Here is a 22,696-nt window from a genome sequence, read left to right as displayed (position 1 = left end):
ATCCACAAATCTAATCCTGAACCTCAACGCCCCCTCTCTCTCTCTCTCGCTCTCCTTCCCTAGCAGCCAGGCAGCTGTTTGTTTGCTGGGCGGCAGACATTCGTATCTCGCATCTCGGTTCCTGTCAATCAACTTGGCACGTGCAGCGTTTTGGTGGGGGGGGGGGGGGATTCTCCCCACCCCTCCCCCCCCCCCCTTAGCTCATGTAACCTGCACCACCTCGGCTCACCCCTGCTCACCCAGTTACAGAGTTCAACGATAGAGTGCCTCCAGAAAGTAGATTTGGCCGTGGAAGTACCCACAGTTGACCACAACACAAGCTACCTGTTGGGGGCTGTGGGGGTCTGGAGAAGGGGCGAGGGGGTTTAATAGACTTTCCCCCGTAGCTTTTTCCCACTGCCGCACCGGGAGAACGAACCTGGGACCTCCTGGATTACCAATCCAGCGTGCGAACCATTTCACTACAGCAGCACTTCCCTGTGCAATCCATAGGATGGTATTAACATGTGGCGTGTTGGTGTAAAGTGGTGTCTGCAGTGGTACGTATCTATAGCATCTACAGTGGTGCAATGGTATCGCATCTGTATTCAATGAGCTTCCAGTACATGGCCATGAATCGAGCAGAACAGATTCCCTGCTACGCGCACGATCGGATGCATACACAGTAAGCGTTTAAGACAAGAGGATGAAACTGAAATAAAACCATGGATGCTCGCGTTCGATTGTCCGGAATCGGTATAGCCGCGGGGTGAGGGCATGAAGCCAAAGGATTGGATCGCGTCTGCTCCGAGAGGATGCTCATCGTGGAGACGGAGCGATGAAATCAGCTCGTGTGCACATGCTTAGGCGCATTGTTTTGCAGTGCATAATGGTCGCGAGAGATAGCAACGGCTTATGAGAGACCATCCAGCAAGTAGATTGAACATGGCTGCTGTTGCTGATGATGCAGGTAAATAAAACTATTTAGTTTGATGACTCTTTCCTTCTCGTCTGTATACAGAACCAGAATCTTCGTTTGAACTGGAGGAATCCCTTGAGCTATGAAGCGGTTTTTTTTCTCCACAGGAGTCTAGTAGGGGCGGGTCAGTAAGTTCCAACTACAGACAATGCAAAAAAAAAACAATAGGGGTAATAAGTAATATTTAAATTTAAACTTTTTTTGAAAACACGCTTCTATGGAATGTAGTAGTAATGTAAGAACTCCACGACCCCAGGAAGTGGCCCCGAAGCTTGCCACAACGTAAGTGGGCCGTGGTGATTTACGGCCAACGTGAGTTGAGCGTGGGACAATTAAGACCCAAGCCGAAACATAACATATACAAAAAGAACGTTTACATTTTTTTTAAAATGATAGAATATAGTTATTGTCATAAGTATAACATAAGTATACCAAATTTGCAGTCGATACCACATTGGGAAGTGAATTAAAATTGAGTTACAAGATTTGAGGATACAACAACAGACAGATTGAGTTAATAGAAAGCGGGTAAAAATAGAGATGTAAGCAAGTCACTCAAAATAAATAAACATAACTCATTTGTATACTCTTGGCACTTCCTTTCCATCACATCTTCTCCATTGCACTTATTAGATCTCGTTCATTCAAGAGTATGAGCATACATGAATACATATACGTTTCATACAATTTGCATAAAAACCCCTATATAATTGATTGCATATGCTCGCATTTCGATGCACATATCACGAGCATAATAATTGGAAAATTGTTACTTAGCCACTCACTACCGTCCGCTTGTGAGTTTGGCAATTGCATAATTTTTTTAAAATAAAGAATACAAATTAATATACCATAGACATATACCGCTTTATTTTATGGCCTCATGACAACAACACGAATGCAGTTCTTACTCAATTGAGCAATGCTGTTAAACAAAGTGCAATAAGTTATTACTTTGACGTAGCGACTACAGCTGCATCTGCCAAAACAACTGCATGAGTCACAGTCTTAAATCTCACCCATTTCCCCTCGGCATCAGGAGGAGACAATGCAAACCCCATCTGAAAGCGATGATGAGCAAGTTGAGATCGGGTCACTTGCTTTGAATGAGGTCCTGGATGGACATCCACCACCGCAGTGGAAGAATGGCAAAGCGTATTTTACTGATGACAAGCCGATGGTCAGTGGGCAGATCAGCTCCACGGTCGGTCCTCGTCTCAAGGATTTGGGCCTGTATTTGCTATTCCCTCACCATATAGTCCAGTAGGTGTTCTTGCTTGGACCCGGCGTGCATCCATGATGTTGTGTGGATGTGTAATAAGTGGCTCCGACACAGGTAAGAACTTTAGGTCGTTTATTAATAAATCTTTGGTACAGCTTGGTTGTCTCTCGTGTCTCTCTCTCTCTCACTACGGAATGATCGCCGCCCAGGCGGCTTCGCTGCCCCGCGCCACGTGGCGCTCACCCCGCTCGCTAACGCGCCGCCGGCTGACGGCGCTGGCTAGGGAACGGTTGAGTGACTGGAGGTCGAGCCGCCACTGTGGCCGATGGAGATGGCGGGGCAGCAGCGACGGGGAGCTCCCCTTGATTCTTCACGCACCGACCCCGCACCTTGCTCCGGCCCCCGCTTCTATTCGCTCCCCGGCAGATAAGCCCCGCCTCTGGCCACGCCCCTCATGGAACCTTCGGGAACGTTCCAGAGGCTTCCCGGGTGGCTCCGTCCCTTCACCTTTGCTCTAGACCAGGAGTGTCCAAACTTTTTTTTTCCCGAGGGCCACATACAGAAAAATATACGAAGGACTGGGCCACTCACTAGAGGTGGGTTATACTGCCTCACTTCTCATGCACTAATATTGGCAAAATCAATTAAATGCAGGTAAATTACGTTTGATAATTGGACATGTTTGAAGAAAAAAAGCCTCCATCATAGTTCTCCATTAGTAGATTTTCGATTTAAAGCTTTCGTGACTGCAGGGATTCATCTTCTTGGTTTTTTCGGTAAAGTCACGTAGAATGGAAATAAAATAATAAAAATAAAACATAATAAAATAAAATTCTCACGACGTTTCGGCCACAACACAAGTAGCCTTCTTCAGGTGAATGAACAGGACTGTCCAGACTTTACCGAAAGAACCTAGAAGATAATAGATTTTCGTTTTATTTTTTACAAAAAGGTTGGCAGGTCATTCTCTCAGTGACAGCCTCAGATTGGTTCTTAGGGTGCTGATCCCCCTTCATTGTCCTGTATGAAGGGAGAGACAAGAAGAGAAATAGGGGATGTGGATATTTCAAGCTTATTACACAAATAAATTATTGGGCTTGTTAACACATAAACTAACGTTTGTTAAAAATTGTCATCAACTTTAATTGACTGAATTTATTAAGTAATTGGGCTTATTAACAAATGAAAACTGCGTGCATGTTTTTTAACTCACCTGTAATGGGAATAATGTTGCGCTCAGTGGGAGCAGTGATGATGCGCTTTGGTGTGAAGGATAGCTGGCAGGTCAGGAGTAAGTTTGGTGGTTGAGATGCGAAGGACGTCACGGAGATGGCTGTCGGTCGTTCTGGTTCTCAGTCTGCTTTTGTTCAGCGTTAACAGAGAGAATGTCTGCTCACAGATGTATGTTGAGCCGAACAGACTCATCATTTGTTTTGCATGGCGTCTCATCAGAGGAAACTTGGCCTTTTCCAAGCTCCGGTAGAAGTCAGGTAGGGAGATAAGCTGATGCTGATTCTTCAGAGAATCATCACACTGAATTTCGATCAGTTCTAATTGCAGACTCTCCTCCACTTCTTTCGCATCCATTGAAAACGGAGCCGCAAACGATGTGATTTCCTTCTCAATGACAGAAAAATCTTGGAAGCGCTGACTGAATTCTGTCATGAGAGATGTGATCACAGACACACATTCTCCCATTTTTGCAGAGAGCTTGGCATTTGGAAATGCGCATTTGATTTGGGTCAGCGTGGGGAAGTGCGCTACATTGAAGTTGCGCAGTTGTGACTCGAAGAGACGGAGCTTCGCACGGAATGCTTCCATGTGCGCATACAGCTGTGGTACCAGCTGCTCTTTGCCTTGTAGTCTCTTGTTCGGGGTGTTGAGATGTTCAGTGAGATCAACTAAAAAAGCCAGGTCTGCCAACCATAGAGGGTCACTGATCTCATGGAGAGATCTGCCCTTTTCTTTCAAAAACTTGTCGATATTTGATCTCAGGAAATAAAACCGCTGCAGCACGGAGCCGCGACTGAGCCAGCGCACTTGAGAATGGTAGAGTAGGTCCCCGTATTCAGCATCGACATCAGAGAGGAACGCTTGAAATTCCCTGTGGTAAAGCCCTCGTGCCCGAATTATGCTGACCGTTTTCACAACTGTGTTCATCACATCGCCAAGCTGGATTATCTTGGCACAGAGGGCTTCTTGGTGGATGATACAGTCCATTTTGACAGCCTCACCTCCGCTCTCCTGCACCTTGGCACTCACCATAGAGGCCGTTCCTTTGCGCCCGCCTGTCATTGCTGGAGCCCCACCCGTTGTAATTCCACACAGCTTGTCCCATTTAAGTCCAGCCTGGTCAATTGCATCTGACACAGCTTCAAACATGTCCTTCCCAGTTGTTGTCCCCTTTAGACTCCGAAGATCGAGCAGTTCCTCCGTAATGCAAAAAATATCATCAACTCCCCGCATTTTTTTTTTACAGCTGTGCAGTGTCCGTGGCATCTGTGCTCTCATCACATGCAATCGAGTAAAAATCGAAAGCACAAGCTTTATCTGACACTTGCTGTTTTAAGTGAGCCGACAAGTCTTCAATTCGGCGCACAACCGTATTTCTGGACATACTAACATCGTTGAAATCCTGCATTTTCTCCGGGCACATTATTCCCACGACTTTAGTGAGGCGCTGTTTGATGAAGTCACCGTCTGAGAAAGGTTTCCCGTGTAGGGCAATGAGCCGAGCTACTTCATAACTGGGTATTTTTGCATTTTCTTGAGCTGTGTTAGCACGGAAAAAACCCTGCTGCTGCGTTAGCAGGCAAGCTGCCATTGCTTTACCTTCTCTCTCCGCTCGGCGCCAGTGTAGGACGTGAAGGTCTGATATTTCGTTTCATAATGCCGTCGTACATTGTACTCTTTCATCACGGCAACACTCTCATTACAACTCAAACATGCACACTCCCCCTTGGTTTCTATGAAAAAAAAAATCATTTTTCGACCGAGTCTGAAATTTTCTGCACTCGCTTGCAATCTTGCGTCTCTTCGGTTCCGGCATTTCTGGTGACCCTGAGCAAAAATGTTTTCTCCTCGATTGCTTGCTTTGTGGAGACGCTGCCTTGTTCAATACAATAGCGCCACCTCGTGTTTAAACTAAGACGTGCAATACAGTGGGCCATAGTCTGTTATATTTTTAAACTTTGATACGGGCCAATTAAAAATGGATTGCGGGCCGCAGTTGGCCCAGGGGCCGTAGTTTGGACATCCCTGCTCTAGATGCCACCCCTACCCCAGAAAACCCGTAACTGCATAACCAGTAACGCCCCACATAATACAGGAGATGGCGCTCTCATTACAGATGCTCGATGTCGGAACAGTGTTGGTAATTACAAGCCCAGGGAGAAGCATTTGCGAATCTCCAGCCCCAGTGTACAGAAGCAACACACGTCACATGAACATCAGCCATTTATTAAAGCACTTGAAACTGTTGAAATGCATGTGTGGTGTTCACGTATGAAACCATAACCTTGAACTACATGATTATGAACAGAGAAAGAATACCAACCCTCATCAATACAAGCAGAGGTCGCATTTTTAAATGAAAACATATAATCTCAGATTAAAGTGGCTGACAAATCCTTTGATGAACCCAGCTCTTCTACATTCATAGATATAGCAATATTGTAGTTTCTTTCGGTAAAGTCACCACGTAGAAGGGAAACAATAAAATAATAAAAAATATAAAACAATAAAATTCTCACGACGTTTCGACTGCAACACAAGCAATCATCATCAGGTGTGAAGACCACAGCAAGAAAATGTGTGTTGCAGTCGAGACGTCGTGAGAATTATATTGTTTTATATTTTTATTATTTTATTGTTTCCCTTCTACGTGACTTTACCGAAAGAACCAAGAATATGAATACCTGCAGTCACGAAAGCTTTAAATCAAGATATAACAATATTCTAGTTTAGTTCATGTGTAGTGGATTCAACTGAGTCGCAGACATACTCTTTGGAGGCAACACATTTATTAACACCAACACTTGGGTTAACAGAATAACAACCTATGGTGGTGACCGCCAGGCTAACTACACTAATTACAACGTACAATGGACCGGACCACAGCTTGGGTCCAGGTCCACGTGTTGGAGACTCTGCAGAATGTAGAACGTAGACGAAGGATTATTCAGGATGAACAACAGCGCCGGTCCCTCTGGGGGACCCGGCTTATATCCTCTGCAGCATGGCTGGCCCCGCCCTTAGCCACGACCACCTTCCAGAATCCTCGAGCAGGATCTCGACCCTGACATGTGACCACCCCTAGCCCCCACTTGGGGCCCCTGTGTAGACTTAACCGGTCACGTGTCCTCTGGGGTCAACCAGAGTGCCACGGCCCTTAGTAACCCCATTTCCACGGCCGGCACTCCCACACCCTATCCTGTAGGGGCCGGCACTGCACGCCAAGCGTGATGCCATCCAGCGCTAACGATCAGCGCTCACTGAGCCCCTCTCGGGCCGGTACTGCACCCACATCCTCGTGGTATCCGCGATGTCAATACATCACACGCCGTGCCTCTCTCGGGCCGGCATTACACAGTGACATCCTGCAATGTCACTACACATGTAATGACGACTTGACACACTTCTCTTGAGATGGCACTTTATTGAAGACACGTTCACTTGAAATGAGGCAGACATCCCACTGCAACAGCCCCGTGTCTCCCGCGCATCTCCCCCTTATACACTAACACGAGGCCACGCCCCCCCTTCTCGATCATTCTCGCCGACACTGGACGCTCGCTCTACCGGCAGACTCCACTGTCCTCTTTCGTCACCTGACCACGCTCCCTTCTCGAACATTCCTGTAGCCACCAGTCCCTGGTGGCTTGAGCAAAGTCGGGAGGGGGATTAATGAGTCAATGTACATTATGCATGCACATTATGCGAGCCCTAGGACATGTACCACATTTTTGAGCGACACTTGTAAGTTCATATTCTTTGGGTTTTTCGGTAAAGTCACGTAGATAGGTTCAAAGAAAATAACAAAAAAACACGACGTTTCGATCACAACACAAGCGGTCATTATCAGGGGGTTAGCCTCTAGAGGCAAACTGTTTATAAAGGTTTGAAATGGGCGTAGCCGAAGTATCATCAGAATGGGCGGGGCAGTAAATGTTAATGTAAGTGAAGGTACTCGTAGAGGGCAGCGACGGTGCAGGTGGTGGGCTTCCACCAATACAGGGCTACTGCTCGTGGTGATCGTAGTAGTGGGCAGTGATGGTCCTGGTGGTGGGCTTCCACCAATTAATGGGCTGCCAGGTCTAAAATGGAAACATTACAGCCAGTTATGACTTAAACTGGTTGATAATGTCCTTCCAGTGATTTCTGAGTTTGTACCCATCTTCTCAGTTGAAATGGTGTCTATGTCTGTATATATGGATGGCTTCATGAGCTAATCTTTGTTGATAGCCAGTGGGTTGGCAAAGTACCTTCGTCTTAGATAAATAAATTTCGTGTGAGCCCACCGCATTAAAACAATGATCAGCCACGGCCGAGGTATTGGTCCTACCGTGTTTCATGTCTGCCTTATGTTCCCGAACACGGTCCGAGATATGTCGCTTAATTTCCCCAACGTAACTACTGCCGCAGACACAGCTTAGTTTGTAGACGCCGGGGTATAGAATGCCACGGATCACATCCTTCACAGATGGGATCAGATCATGAATTTTTTGTTCTGTGTTAAATCGAACCTGCACCTTGTGTTTGCTCATGATTTTGGAAATATTTTTGGTGACCCCTGCTATGTATGGCAAGGTGATGGTTTTGATTGGGTCCTCAGATGGTTCTTTCCAAAAGGTTGGGGTGATAGCTTTACGGATTGTGTAGTCTGAATATCCATTCATCTTGAGGGCTTGGTGTACGTGTTCCAGTTCACTGGCGAGATGATGGTCGGAAATACATCGAGCTTTATGGTGTAGAGTTTTTATGAGGGAATTCTTCTGGGATGGATGGGGGTGGGAGTCAGGAGTCAGGTTTTAGGTAGGCATCCGTATGGGTTGCTTTACTGTAGACAGAGTGGCCCATTGAGCCATCTGGTCTCTTTTCGATTAAAACATCCAAGAATGGTAGCTGTCCACCCCCCCCCCCCCCATAGGGATAAATGGGAAAATACAAAAATATATACAGGGTTTTTCGGGAAGCCCAACCCTAGACCCTAACTCTTAACTTTAATCACACTTAGGGGTATAGGGAACTGGGACTCTTTTGAGAGTCCTAGCTCCATGGTGTTGGAATTTGAACTCCGGAGTGTGGTTTTAGGACTCCCTGCAATGCAATGGAGACTCCTTAGCTTAGCAAGTGATATGCTGAGTAAACCAACGCGGTATTTAACAACATCCACAGCTCGACGAGACGAATTGATGGGTTTATGGCTCGAGTCTGTAGAATGTCAGGTTCTGGAGATATAAAACACGATTTTGACGAGACTGCACCTCATTTGCTTATCGCGCGTCGTATTTTCAATGTAATTTTCAGGAGTGTCTGGCCCTTTTCCTTCCGAAATGTTCATGGGATTATAGAGAGCAGCCTGGGATAATGTAACTCCTCGATTGAAGGGATCGACACCCGTCTAGAAACGCCCGAACAAAGACCCATCATTAGCCGTAAAATGTTCCACATAGGGTTGAATGGGGGAACAACAAATCCATGTATACACGGTTTCTCGGGAGGCACAAATCGTACATGGATCGTGCTCTGCGTCTTTGAAACTCAGCCGAACAGCACGTAGCACTTTGTATGTGTGCCTTGTGGATCCGGTTACGTCGGTTTGTATGGAAGCCGATGCGGACTGTGGCTTTTTGTTTTTGCCGATTTGAAGCGCACTGTTCGGAAACGCAGTGCGCTTCACTGTTGCCGCGCGGATTCTCACCTCACCTTCAATGGTGGGACCTTATAGGCTAACATGGTTCCTCACCGCGGTGCTTTTGGTGCTCGACAATCCGTGAATAAAAATTTACAGCGCAAATCGGCCACGGAGCATCTTTTATTGTCACCCACGCCAGGCGTTTTCCTTACACCGTTGCATTTCGTTCGTCGAAGACCGTTCCACTGGTTGCATGGCACTCGTTTTTCGGTCGTACGGTTCTGAGGTTCTACATTACATGGGAGTCAATGGGAGACATCACGGGAGTTGTGAAGTGCATCTCCGGTTTGGAACATCCCACAGCGGAGATCTTTAATGCGCTGATCTCACCTCTCCGTGCTCTTACCGAGCTGAGTCTAAAGAGCTATACCGAGCACCGCTGCTTTTGTTCAAGTGCCCATTTACTTCGTGAGCTAAGGGCGCATGGGGCAGTGTACACCATGTGTGGTGTCCACCATAAATAGTGTCCACCATGAGGCTGGTTGGTTGGATTGCAGAATCTGGGCAGATGAGGTTAGTTATGATTGCTTACCAGGAGAGCCTCATTGATATCAAGACTCTTTCTGTGGAGGATCTTGCCAAGTTCTTTGCAGTAGTGGGTGATGATGCTATATGCAATCCCAATTGTCTACTTTTGCAGGTAAGTTAGAAGCATCGAGGTGTATTTTGGCAAACACCAATGATGTTTCCGATAGCTCTGAGATGAAACTAAAGAGCGTGGGAGGAAAATCATCCAGAACAGGGGAGAACATACAGACTATACAGAGAAAGGCGCCCGAGTCAGGAGTCTAACCCAGGAACCTCTTACTGTAAGGCACGAGTGTTACCTCTGTTCCATCACCCTGCCGCCCAATGGTTGGTGTATCGTGTCACAGAGCTAAGTGTGGGCAGGCGAGGTCCCAAAGGGTAGGTGGGCTTGGTCGGTTGTTTTGACGGAACCAGGTGAGAGGAGGTGTAAGGCTGGCGAGTCTGGATAGCAGAGGTTTAACCGGTTGGTAAGTTCCACGGAGCGAAGTGCGGGCAGGTGAGGCCGGTCAGTGTGGACAGGTGAGCTTGTTGAGGCCGGGCAGGTGGAGGCGACCGCTGCTGAAGGCTCGCTCGGCCGCGTGCGCTGAGAGGCGCAGCGCGAACAGCTTCTCGCTGGTGATGGGGTGGCGGCCCCCCATGGAGCACGCCGGGTCATCGCCCGGCTCGAAGTAGTGACAGCGGCGCGACGCTCGTCCTTGCGGGGGGATGTAATCGTAGACGTCCACTTCCTCGCACAGCGACATCATCAGCATCACGCCTGCGGGGTCAGTTGAAGAAGACGAGGCTTGACCGGGTGCGTAGGGGGTTAAGAGCCGCGGTGTGGCTGAGAAGCAGGTGGAATGCCAGCCCACGCTTGTCTCCACACGAATGCATGTAAATATGGGGACAAAGTTAATCGGCAGACAACACAACTACTTTCCATATGTGTCTCTCCACGCAACAAAATTATAGTTTTTTGTATTTTTTACACATCCACATCCGGCAGCATGTGGCCGCGTCCGTGCGTCTCGCCGACTTTGCGCCTCCCACGGGACCCTCCGCAAAATCCGGGCCGCGGATCCCGGGGGCAGGCGCCCCACCGATGCCGAGTCATCGTTAAAGCGCGGCCCGTGCTTGCGGGGCCACCAGTTTTTTTTTTGTCGTTGTTCGCTGTCATATCCCTGCGCCCTCGTACCCAGGAACCCCGAGGACGTGGGGGTCTGGCGGCCGTGGCACCGGCCCAGGTTCTCCTGCACGAGGCCCCAGGCGCCGCGCACGAAGCGAGGGTGTAGCAGGTAGAAGTGCTGGCGAGGACGCTGGCGCCGATGAGCCACGTAGGCGTCGAAGAACGGCGCGTTCCTGTTGCGGTACCACTGTCAAACGGGGCAGCAGCAGTGGTGGAAGAGAGGGCGTTCAGAGACACTCGTGCGGGGTCACAATCGTTGTCCCCATTGTGCTGACGGTGCCATGTTGCAGAGACGAGGAAAGAGACCGTTCGGAAATTCTTACAGAGCAGTGCAAGTCCCTCGTGTTGACAATGTCATGGATACGATTACGTGACCTTCTGGTTTACTCGGGAGAGGGAAGCGCTTGGCATATCTCTGAGCTGGAATTTAGCCAAATTAAGTGCGAAATCAAATGTAATGCGATTGGGGGTTTTGTTGTTGTTGTGCAGTCATTGGTGACCGTGCTCAGGCAATAATTTATCTTCAAATCAAGATTGAATTTAATCTTTGGTTCTTTCGGTAAAGTCAGTAAAAAATGTCCTTGCTGTGGTTGTCACGCCTGATGATGATTGCTTGTGTTGCGATCGAAACGTCGTGATTCATTTATTTTTATTTATGATTATTTTTTTCACCTACGTGACTTTACCGAAAGAACCAAAGAGTATGTATCCTTGCTGTCACGAAAACTTCAAATCTAGAATCAAGATTGAATTTCTCTACACTTCAAAGAAACACCCGAGGCCTGGTCACGGGCGGCTGCCTGGATGTGAAGCAACAGCTCTAATGTCTGAGCCGACAGGTCACATCTTCAAGTGTAGGACCAACACCTCGGCCGTGGCAGATCACTGTTATAATTCAGTGGGCTCACGTGACATTGACTTCTACAAGACAGAGGTTCTCTGCAAGCCATCTGGCTACCATGATAGATTCGTTCATGAGGCTATCCACATATACAAACACAGAGACAATTTCAACCGAGAAGATGGATTCTGGCTTAGCAATCATTGGAAGGATTTGATAAACCATTACGGGTCATAATTGATTGTTCACGCTTACGATGGCTTTCAGACCACATCCATTATTTTTTGTCTCCCCCCTCCTCTTTTCCGAACATAGATTGACTCGTCCATCTGAACAAACTGTCAAATCGCTCTCCGTGGTGCAAATGTTAAAAAAACGCCACTTTTTCAAATTTTCTTGCTGTGGTTTTCACACCTGATGATTATTGCTTGTGTTGCAGTCGAACCGTCATGAGAATTGTATTGTTTTATAATTTAATTGTTTCCCTTCTACGTGACTTTACCGAAAGAACCAAGAATACATATCTTCAAGTGTATTTGTTTAACAAGGTGATAGCTCGAGAGGCCAGGAGAGTCTTAAGTTGAAAAGGTGACGGACCTGAGTCTCCACAAACAAAAAAACAGAAATGCAAAGCACAGCAACGAAGCAGAGAGAAACCATGGCACCAACCAAACTTAAATAATCATAGTAAAAGCAACCAAACACGGATCATTAAGAAAACAGCACACGAACACAAATCAATGTTAACGCCAATTTCCGGTAACGGAAAAGTTGGCTTCAAGACAAACTCCCAACAAATTGTTTTCCGATCGTGCAATCTGTGTCACGTCACGCCGATCGTGGTATCGATTTAACGCCGCAAGACGAATGATCCAGTCGTGAATCTACGACTCTTCGCCTCGAGAACTGCTCGCGGAAGCGGACATCACAGAACTATTTCCGAGATCCCTTCTTCAAGGGGACCTCCAGTCCAACGCACAGCGGAGGACATCGCATTCTCCACCCTCTCTGCCTCGTGAGAGCAACCAATGATCGGCGCGTGACAGACAAACCTAACAATGAACATTTATAGACCTGGAATTTAGCCAAATTAAGTTGCAGAACCAACTTTCAAGCGGTGCGTGTGTGCGCAGCGATAGTGTAGCGGTTAGCGCTATGAACCATGGTGAACCGAGTTCGATTCCTGTTCACGGCCAACAATCGGTGACGATGATTTTAATCGGTCCTGGTCCTCCCCTAGGTCGACTCAGCCTCAAACGAGTACCTGGCGCGATGTGTAAACGTCGCGCCAACTGGGGAGACAAAGGCGGCCGGGCGTGGTGCTGGACACAACACCCTCCTCATTAGGTGATGCTACTCGCCGCTAACAGCACAACGCCACAAAATTCTGCTCGTGTGTGTGTTGTGTGTGTTGTTGTTGCTCGTGTGTGTTGTTGTTGCCGCTCGTGTGTGTGTGTTGTTGTTGCCGCTCGTGTGTGTTGTTGTTGTTGTTGCTCGTGTGTGTGTGTTGTTGTTGTTGTTGCTCGTGTGTGTGTGTTGTTGTGTGTGTGTGTTGTTGTTGCCGCTCGTGTGTGTGTGTGTGTTGTTGTTGCCGCTCGTGTGTGTTGTTGTTGTTGTTGCTCGTGTGTGTGTGTGTGTTGTTGTTGCTCGTGTGTGTGTGTTGTTGTTGCCGCTCGTGTGTGTTGTTGTTGCTGCTCGTGTGTGTTGTTGTTACCGCTCGTGTGTGTGTTGTTGTTTCCGCTCGTGTGTGTTGTTGTTGCCGCTCGTGTGTGTGTTGTTGTTGTTACCGCTCGTGTGTGTTGTTGTTGTTGTTGCCGCTCGTGTGTGTATGTGTTGTGTGTGTGTGAGTCGGTACCAAGGACACGTCGCAGTTTGGAGGAGGAGTGTCCCACAGAACCAGAATGACGTCTTTGTAGAGCGGGTCCGTGTGAAAGTTAAACTTTTTGCGCGTCACCACCTGCGCGCGCGATTATGGCAAGGGTCACGCGCATGTGGTTGTTGTATTTGGCACATCACGAAGGGAGGCGCCGACGTTACACACGCATCGGCGGCGAGAAAATTGATTAATCGGTGGCGTAATTATTTTTTTAATTCATGGCAACAAAAATGTGGACGCTGACGCTATAGCACGTAAGTGCCAAGACTCTGTTCGAATGGTTGCCGCGTGATGTTTAAGCTGCGCTGTGAGTGAAGCAGACAGCGCAAATGAACCCACGGCAGCATTAACCAGGGCAACATTCCGGTTTCGAACCACGAACCTCGGCGAGGAGCTGCGAACGCGCTACCCCTTGAGCCTCACGGCTATTCTGAAATAAAATCACGAGGCCTCCTTTGCCAGTAGCAAAGTATAATAATAGGTTTTTTTTTACCCTCTTTTCTTGCAACAAAACTGAAGTGTAAAAAAACCTATTATTATATTCTAAAATAAAGCCGAGGTCTCCTCACGATTGAAGTGAAGAGGCCTCTCCACGGTGATTGGTCCGCGAGGCGGGGCTTTTGAGGTGATTGGCGGGAAAGTTTTGAGGGAGAAGAAGGCAAAGGCGCAGCCCTGCAAAGTGCTCGCTCACGCCACTTGCCGGCGGAAGGGGCCCTCGATTGCAGGGAGCGACGGAGAGCCCCTCGCTAGCGAGCGGGAACTTGGCCAGCTCTTCCACGCCGATCGGACGTGTTGGAAGGGGTGAGCGTACTCACGCTTTAGGGGCCGTCCGTAAATGACGTCACGCGATTTTGGGCGATTTTTTTTACCCCCCCTCCTCCTCCTCCTCGTCACACGGCGTCACAAAAAGTCAGACCCCCCCCCCCTCAAGTATGACGTCACAAAGCTCTGCCCCCCCCTCCCGTCCCCAAAACCATATTTCCATTTTGAAAATAAAACATGCTTCAAATCGCTTTAAACTATTGTCATTGTAGTTGCGTATTTAATGTGGCGCTGCACTCTGATGTTGTAGGATAAAATATTTATTAAAAAGTCTATTTAATTAAGTAGAACGTGTTGTCTATATTTATTTAAAGTTGCGCATTTTGATGTGACGTCACATTTCTCAACCCCCTCTCCCCCTTTTCCTCGTCACACATCGTCACAAATGTCTGACACCCCCCCCGCCCACTAGGTGCGTGACGTCATTCATGGACGGCAACTTTACCCACCCACTCACTCACCCACGCATTCGCCACACCGCAGGTAGCAACAGATAAATCTGAAGGTTCTTCACTTTGGGATTCCTTCCCAGCATCATCATCGCCGTCATCATCGCCCACCGTCTCTTCTCTCGAGCACTTATCACGATGCTCAATTCAAGAAACCCTCATATCTAGTACAACCATTGAAACTCTGCGTGTTGCTGGCCGTTTTTTTTTTACGTGCAGGGCCTTTTTGACGTTTGTTAAAAAAATAAACAAAAAAATAAACAGTTTGCCGCGCCGAGAGAAGGAATAGAACCGACGGCCTCTGGGCACTCCACGTGCAGCTCGTATCCATCAGTTCCGAGGCCCAAGGCAGCTTGGGAATCGGGCTCAGGGGCAGGCACAGGGAGGCGATGATTGCACCACCACGTGCGAGATGGGGGGGGGGGTGCTACTGGTCCATTAGAGGAGGCAGGGGGAGTTGCAAAAGCAGGAATAGATTTTTATTGGGGAGGGGGGGGCAGCCTCTATCAATATATGAACCCCTAGCGAGATGACAGACGAGAACGATTTATAGACAATAATCCCGAGATGGATTGAGGTGAGACGTACGTACCAGGAACGAGGAGGTCATCAGCCAGCAGTGGATTGACTGAGCGGCCGTTAGCAATGGAATCACGGAGAGTGTTTCGGGACGGTTACGCAGCCGAGCGGTTGAGCGCTTGGCCCCGTCGGATTCGTGGTTTGAGCCCCAGCAGCTGCCCTGGTTAATACTGCGGGAGTATCAACCATGATACTAATACTGTGCGCGTCGTCTGCTTTAGGGTGGATGTTAAACATCCTCGTGAGGTTATTCGACAACAAGTATCCCATCTGTGGCAGGCGTCAGGGTCCTGCTTTTAAAAAAAAAACACTTTAATTACTCGTAAATTACACAATTGGGAAAATGCACAAAATCGCACCCTCCGCGGAAAATGATCAAGGTGCCCGTCTCGAGAGTCCCGTGGCTCGACCGGACGTGGCCTGTAACCCAGCACGGTGGAGGCGTGAAACTCCTTACCCCGTGGGACGACGAGATCACCATCTCCCGGCCTGCCAGGGGTATGGCGGTCCAGCGAGTGGGTGACTATCCATGTGTAGGAGGACTGCGTGTTATCCTTCCGACCCCTCCTCCACCCCCTCTCACTCGTGGGGTTCCCGCATGTGCTTCGTGTTCCTCCCACATATACAGGGTGCTTCAAATACAATGTTTGAACGCTTACATGGGACCATCGATTTTAATGGATAATACACGGTGACGTGATAACAAATGTAATGTTAATAGCTTCAGAAAGTCCAAGAGTCTCCCACGTGTTCGCCATCGTTGTCAACACGTGGCCTGGGATTTTCTCCAGGTGATCTCCTGAGCCCGGAGGCGGCAGCACGTGTCACGTGGCGTTGTTGCAAATTCTCAGAAGTGTGAACATTTTATTTCTGAAGCACCCTGCATAAACACTCGTTATAAAATTGGTCAAACGTCCAGTATAGGACCACAAAGCGTTGCCAATTGTTGGTGCCGGTGTTGGCTGCCTTCCCGCTTGACCATGGTTCAATGAAGCGGCGTTTTGAGATGCGTGAATGACGCTTCGTAAATTTAAAGTATTACAGTATCATCCATCATCATCATCACCACAGTGCACGGGGGATAACGTCACCATTGAGTTGATTAGGCGGACTGTCGTCTTGCTGCCCACGTGTCGCTCGTATCCCGTGGTGGGAGCCGTGTTGAATCGCAGGACGGCGTCGTGAGAATCTGCACGTGGTCGACGCACAAATACAAAGTTACATAAATACACGTGCTCGGCACGGAAATACAAAGATACATAGTGACTATAAATAAACAGCACGGACCAATATGCTCATGATGACGGGGAGCGGCGCTCCGCGTCATCGGCAACTAAAGCAAAAGCTGAGCACCCTAACTAGCTCAGGGGCTCACGGATTCATGGCCAAAAAAAAATGCGTATATATATAAACCGTACATACAGTAGGGGTGAATGAAATATCGGCTCAAATTCAGAAGTAACGTGAGCGAGTTCATCGCAGAGCTGCACCTTCACCTCTTCGCTTCCATCTATCAAAAAACAACTCAACGCGCTTGTCAACAGCACTGCTTCTAAGTAATATATATTACAGGCGCCGTATCGGTAAACGGCCCTTCTCCATAGCAAATACTGTTCGTTGGCTGTAATAGGCTGCATTTGGTGTGAAACTGCTTCGCTCTGGTCACTCGCTCACGAGCGGTTAGTCACATTCCTTTCACTCGGACGTTGCTAATTATCACCACGGTTCCCGATGTCGTGGACTCGACTTCTTGATTCCACCCCCCGTGGTGGGGAATCCGTCTTCCAGACACCGCTTCGTCTCGTTCATCACACTTTGTTCAACCTCCACGCTGCAGGTCACGAACAACACACTCACCCAACCACTCACTCAGCCACCCACTCACTCACCCAACCACTCACTCAGCCACCCACTCACTCACCCAACCATTCACTCAGCCACCCACTCACTCACCCAACCACTCACTCAGCCACCCACTCACTCACCCAACCACTCACTCAGCCACCCACTCACTCACCCAACCACTCACTCAGCCACCCACTCACTCACCCAACCATTCACTCAGCCACCCACTCACTCACCCAACCACTCACTCAGCCACCCACTCATTCACCCAACCACTCACTCAGCCACCCACTCACTCACCCAACCATTCACTCAGCCACCCACTCACTCACCCAACCACTCACTCAGCCACCCACTCACTCACCCAACCACTCACTCAGCCACCCACTCACTCACCGAACCATTCACTCAGCCACCCACTCACTCACCCACCCACTCACCCAACCACTCACTCAGCCACCCACTCACTCACCCAACCACTCACTCAGCCACCCACTCACTCACCCAACCATTCACTCAGCCACCCACTCACTCACGCAACCATTCACCCACTCACCCACTCACCCACCCACCCACTCACCCAACCACTCACTCAGCCACCCACTCACTCACCCAACCATTCACTCAGCCACCCACTCACTCACCCAACCATTCACTCATTCACCCACTCACCCACCCACTCACCCAACCACTCACTCAGCCAACCACTCACTCACCCAACCACTCACTCAGCCACCCACTCACTCACCCAACCACTCACTCAGCCACCCACTCACTCACCCAACCACTCACTCAGCCACCCACTCACTCACCCAACCACTCACTCAGCCACCCACTCACTCACCCAACCACTCACTCAGCCACCCACTCATTCACCCAACCACTCACTCAGCCACCCACTCACTCACCCAACCATTCACTCAGCCACCCACTCACTCACCCAACCACTCACTCAGCCACCCACTCACTCACCCAACCACTCACTCAGCCACCCACTCACTCACCGAACCATTCACTCAGCCACCCACTCACTCACCCACCCACTCACCCAACCACTCACTCAGCCACCCACTCACTCACCCAACCACTCACTCAGCCACCCACTCACTCACCCAACCATTCACTCACCCACCCACTCACTCACCCAACCATTCACTCATTCACCCACTCACCCACCCACCCACTCACCCAACCACTCACTCAGCCACCCACTCACTCACCCAACCACTCACTCAGCCACCCACTCACTCACCCAACCATTCACTCACCCACCCACTCACTCACCCACCCACTCACCCAACCACTCACTCAGCCACCCACCCACTCACCCAACCACTCACTCAGCCACCCACTCACTCACCCAACCATTCACTCAGCCACCCACTCACTCACCCAACCATTCACTCAGCCACCCACTCACTCACGCAACCATTCACCCACTCACCCACTCACCCACCCACCCACTCACCCAACCACTCACTCAGCCACCCACTCACTCACCCAACCATTCACTCAGCCACCCACTCACTCACCCAACCATTCACTCATTCACCCACTCACCCACCCACTCACCCAACCACTCACTCAGCCACCCACTCACTCACCCAACCACTCACTCAGCCACCCACTCACTCACCCAACCATTCACTCAGCCACCCACTCACTCACCCAACCATTCACTCAGCCACCCACTCACTCACCCACCCACTCACCCAACCACTCACTCAGCCACCCACTCACTCACCCAACCATTCACTCAGCCACCCACTCACTCACCCACCCACTCACCCAACCACTCACTCAGCCACCCACTCACTCACCCAACCATTCACTCAGCCACCCACTCACTCACCCAACCATTCACTCATTCACCCACTCACCCACCCACCCACTCACCCAACCACTCACTCAGCCACCCACTCACTCACCCAACCATTCACTCAGCCACCCACTCACTCACCCAACCATTCACTCATTCACCCACTCACCCACCCACCCACTCACCCAACCACTCACTCAGCCACCCACTCACTCACCCAACCACTCACTCAGCCACCCACTCACTCACCCAACCATTCACTCAGCCACCCACTCACTCACCCAACCATTCACTCATTCACCCACTCACCCACCCACCCACTCACCCAACCACTCACTCAGCCACCCACTCACTCACCCAACCATTCACTCAGCCACCCACTCACTCACCCAACCATTCACTCATTCACCCACTCACCCACCCACCCACTCACCCAACCACTCACTCAGCCACCCACTCACTCACCCAACCACTCACTCAGCCACCCACTCACTCACCCAACCATTCACTCAGCCACCCACTCACTCACCCAACCATTCACTCATTCACCCACTCACCCACCCACCCACTCACCCAACCACTCACTCAGCCACCCACTCACTCACCCAACCATTCACTCATCCACCCACTCACTCACCCAACCATTCACTCATTCACCCACTCACCCACCCACCCACTCACCCAACCACTCACTCAGCCACCCACTCACTCACCCAACCACTCACTCAGCCACCCACTCACTCACCCAACCATTCACTCAGCCACCCACTCACTCACCCAACCATTCACTCAGCCACCCACTCACTCACGCAACCATTCACCCACTCACCCACTCACCCACCCACCCACTCACCCAACCACTCACTCAGCCACCCACTCACTCACCCAACCATTCACTCAGCCACCCACTCACTCACCCAACCATTCACTCATTCACCCACTCACCCACCCACTCACCCAACCACTCACTCAGCCACCCACTCACTCACCCAACCACTCACTCAGCCACCCACTCACTCACCCAACCATTCACTCAGCCACCCACTCACTCACCCACCCACTCACCCAACCACTCACTCAGCCACCCACTCACTCACCCAACCATTCACTCATTCACCCACTCACTCACCCACCCACTCACCCAACCATTCAATCAGCCACCCACTCACTCACCCAACCATTCACTCATTCACCCACTCACTCACCCACCCACCCACTCACCCACTCACCCACCCACCCACCCACTCACCCAACCATTCACTCATTCACCCACTCACTCACCCACCCACTCACCCACCCACTCACTCACCCACCCACTCACCACACTGCCAGGTCAGAACACGTGTGTGTCTGCTTCTTCTCTCGCACTTTGAAATCCCCTAGACATCGATTCTCTTCCCAAGTTCCCCCCCCCTCCCACCCACACACGCACACAACCTCGCTCATTCCAGTAAAATCTACGAACTCGTATTAATTCACGTCGTGCCGTTTATCGCTGTCCGCTTTGCGTCTGCTGAACCTCTTCCCGTCCTCCGTGATGTCAAGGCTGATCACTCACCGATCTCGGCTCCCATCTCAGCCGCGAGCAGCGAGGCCGAGTTCGTCACCACGGCACACCTCCTCCACCCCCTGCCCTCCGCCTCCAGCGAGCGAGCGAGCGAGCGGGCGGGCAGAGCTCCCGGCCACGGTAACGGCGACTCGGCGTCCAGGAGCTCGGTGCCGCTGTCACCGGCCAAGTGTCGCAGCGCGCACAGCTGCTGCTGGCGGGGCGGCACGGGGCATCGCCCCCAATCCCCGCCACTCTTCCCCCCCTCCCGCCTCTCTTCCCCTCTTTCCTCCGCTGTCTCCATCATCGCCCTCCATTCTTCCCACGCCCGGACCATCGCCCGGTAGGCGGGGGGGTCCTCCCGCTCGAGCCGCGGAGCCCCGCGCGCCGGGTTCGACTCCGGCACGAGGATGTCGGCGACGCGTCCCGGCTGGTGGCGATGAAGGGCAGGAGGAGGCAGAGGAGGGGGTCGAGCGTCGGGGAGTTGGACGAGGTGGAAGAGCACGTGGCAGGTTTGGAGGAGACACAGAGCCGTGTAGTAACGGCCGCTCATCGTGAAGGTCTGCGCTAACGTATGGGAAGCCCGATGGGTGACGAGGGATGTTGCAACGCCGAATACAAACACCCCGATACGCATCTGAGACGATATTGGGAACAGGCACTGCCTGAGACAGATGACACGTGGCCTCGCGAGCGCGCGCGTCAGCATGGCACGGGTATTGATTATAGATACGGCATTAGATAAAGGGAAAAGGTGCGGCCTTGCAATTGCTTGCTCACACCACTGCTAGCGGAGGGCTCGGCAGGGCCACGGCACGACTCGAATGTGCAAGTGGAAAAAGGGATGCGCGTGGGTTTATGTTTCATTGTCAGCGTGCTTCTGATGCGCTCCCTGCAGTCCCCTCGTACCGCCTCTCAACATTGGCACGGTTCCCGGCCAGGCGATGGTGAAGAAAACGCACACGGCACACACGCACGCACGTGTCTGAGTGCAACGATACGTTTTGGAGTCCATGAAATATCGATACTGCTGTGGTCACTCGAGAAAAGTCGTAAATTGTGGGCTGGCATCATGGTCAACATTTATGCCACGACAATATCGCCGTAGATACTACTGACTCTATAGTAGACACTACTGACTCTATAGTAGACACTACTGACTCTATAGTAGACACTACTGACTCTATAGTAGATAATACTGACTCTATAGTAGATACTACTGACTCTATAGTAGATACTACTGACTCTATAGTAGATACTACTGACTCTATGGTAGACACTACTGACTCTATAGTAGATACTACTGACTCTATGGTAGACACTACTGACTCTATGGTAGACACTACTGACTCTATAGTAGATACTACTGACTCTATAGTATACACTACTGACTCTATAGTAGATACTACTGACTCTATAGTAGACACTACTGACTCTATAGTAGACACTACTGACTCTATAGTAGACACATACTGACTCTATAGTAGATACTACTGACTCTATAGTAGACACATACTGACTCTATAGTAGATACTACTGACTCTATAGTAGATACTACTGACTCTACAGTAGACACTACTGTATATTGTATGTAGGCTGTGTAGGTATTTTTGCCAACAAAATACATTGATTTTTTCTGGGTGGGCGGGTGGTCGACAATTTTTGGAAACCGTCGGATCAACTTTTTCCCCAAGCATCTCGTGGGGGGAGGTCCACTTTCTATAACTTTTAGATTCGGGCCTTCTGAAAAGTTCTGAGAATTTAGTTGACGGACAAACGGAACGCCGGGCTTGTATCTATATAAATAAATACCTTAATCTGTATGTCTCAAATTCCTCGAGGGTATAAGTTAGAAAGCTGAAATTTGGTACATAGGTATCTTTTAGGACACAACCCACACTAAAAATCCGATATTTTTTATTTTAAGGCCCCCAAATCTCGATTTTAAGTGTCCCATAATGTTTGTGCATGCCATTCAGAAACCGTTCAAAATATAAAATTGCGGGTTTTTTTAGTTCGATAGAGCGTTAAACAGCAAATACAATTAAAGCGAGAACCATTGTTCTATTGTTTCGGATTCAAGTGGTTTTGAACGAAAAAATATGCATTTTGTGACGTTCAAATCTGAAT

The 22,696-nt window shown here is 49.9% G+C and overlaps 1 protein-coding gene and 1 long non-coding RNA gene across 2 annotated transcripts; both read right to left on the bottom strand.

Moving 5' to 3' along the window:
• Positions 1–2,297: 2,297 nt before the first annotated feature.
• LOC142925576 (uncharacterized) lies at positions 2,298–5,985 on the bottom strand. Its single transcript, XR_012942538.1, has 2 exons — positions 3,394–5,985; positions 2,298–3,200 (listed from the first exon to the last, which is right to left on the bottom strand). It is a non-coding gene; the product is annotated as an uncharacterized LOC142925576 (long non-coding RNA).
• Positions 5,986–9,198: 3,213 nt separating this feature from the next.
• Positions 9,199–21,318, bottom strand: LOC116944380 (beta-galactoside alpha-2,6-sialyltransferase 2). The gene is made up of 5 exons (XM_032957959.2): positions 20,579–21,318; positions 16,448–16,545; positions 13,486–13,587; positions 10,799–10,976; positions 9,199–10,381 (listed from the first exon to the last, which is right to left on the bottom strand). Exons 1-5 carry the CDS (start codon positions 21,273–21,275, stop codon positions 10,131–10,133), a joined length of 1,326 nt encoding a protein of 441 aa, XP_032813850.1. The 5' UTR covers positions 21,276–21,318; the 3' UTR covers positions 9,199–10,130.
• Positions 21,319–22,696: the final 1,378 nt, after the last annotated feature.

Source organism: Petromyzon marinus, chromosome 21 (assembly GCF_048934315.1).
Source record: "Petromyzon marinus isolate PM22_M1 ecotype Great Lakes invasive population chromosome 21, UKy_Petmar_22M1.pri1.0, whole genome shotgun sequence".
In the NCBI taxonomy this organism is placed as follows: Eukaryota; Metazoa; Chordata; class Hyperoartia; order Petromyzontiformes; family Petromyzontidae; genus Petromyzon; species Petromyzon marinus.
This window is presented reverse-complemented; position numbering and strand designations above follow the sequence as displayed.

Coding starts and splice junctions, on each gene's coding strand:
- LOC116944380 (XM_032957959.2), bottom strand. CDS start 21,275: ATGCTGACGCGCGCGCTCGCGAGGCCACGTGTCATCTGTCTCAGGCAG. Junction 13,588..16,447: donor TCCGCCTAATCAACTCAATG/GTGACGTTATCC, acceptor TCGCGCGCGCAG/GTGGTGACGCGCAAAAAGTT. Junction 10,382..10,798: donor CACGTCCTCGGGGTTCCTGG/GTACGAGGGCGC, acceptor CTGACCCCGCAG/GCGTGATGCTGATGATGTCG.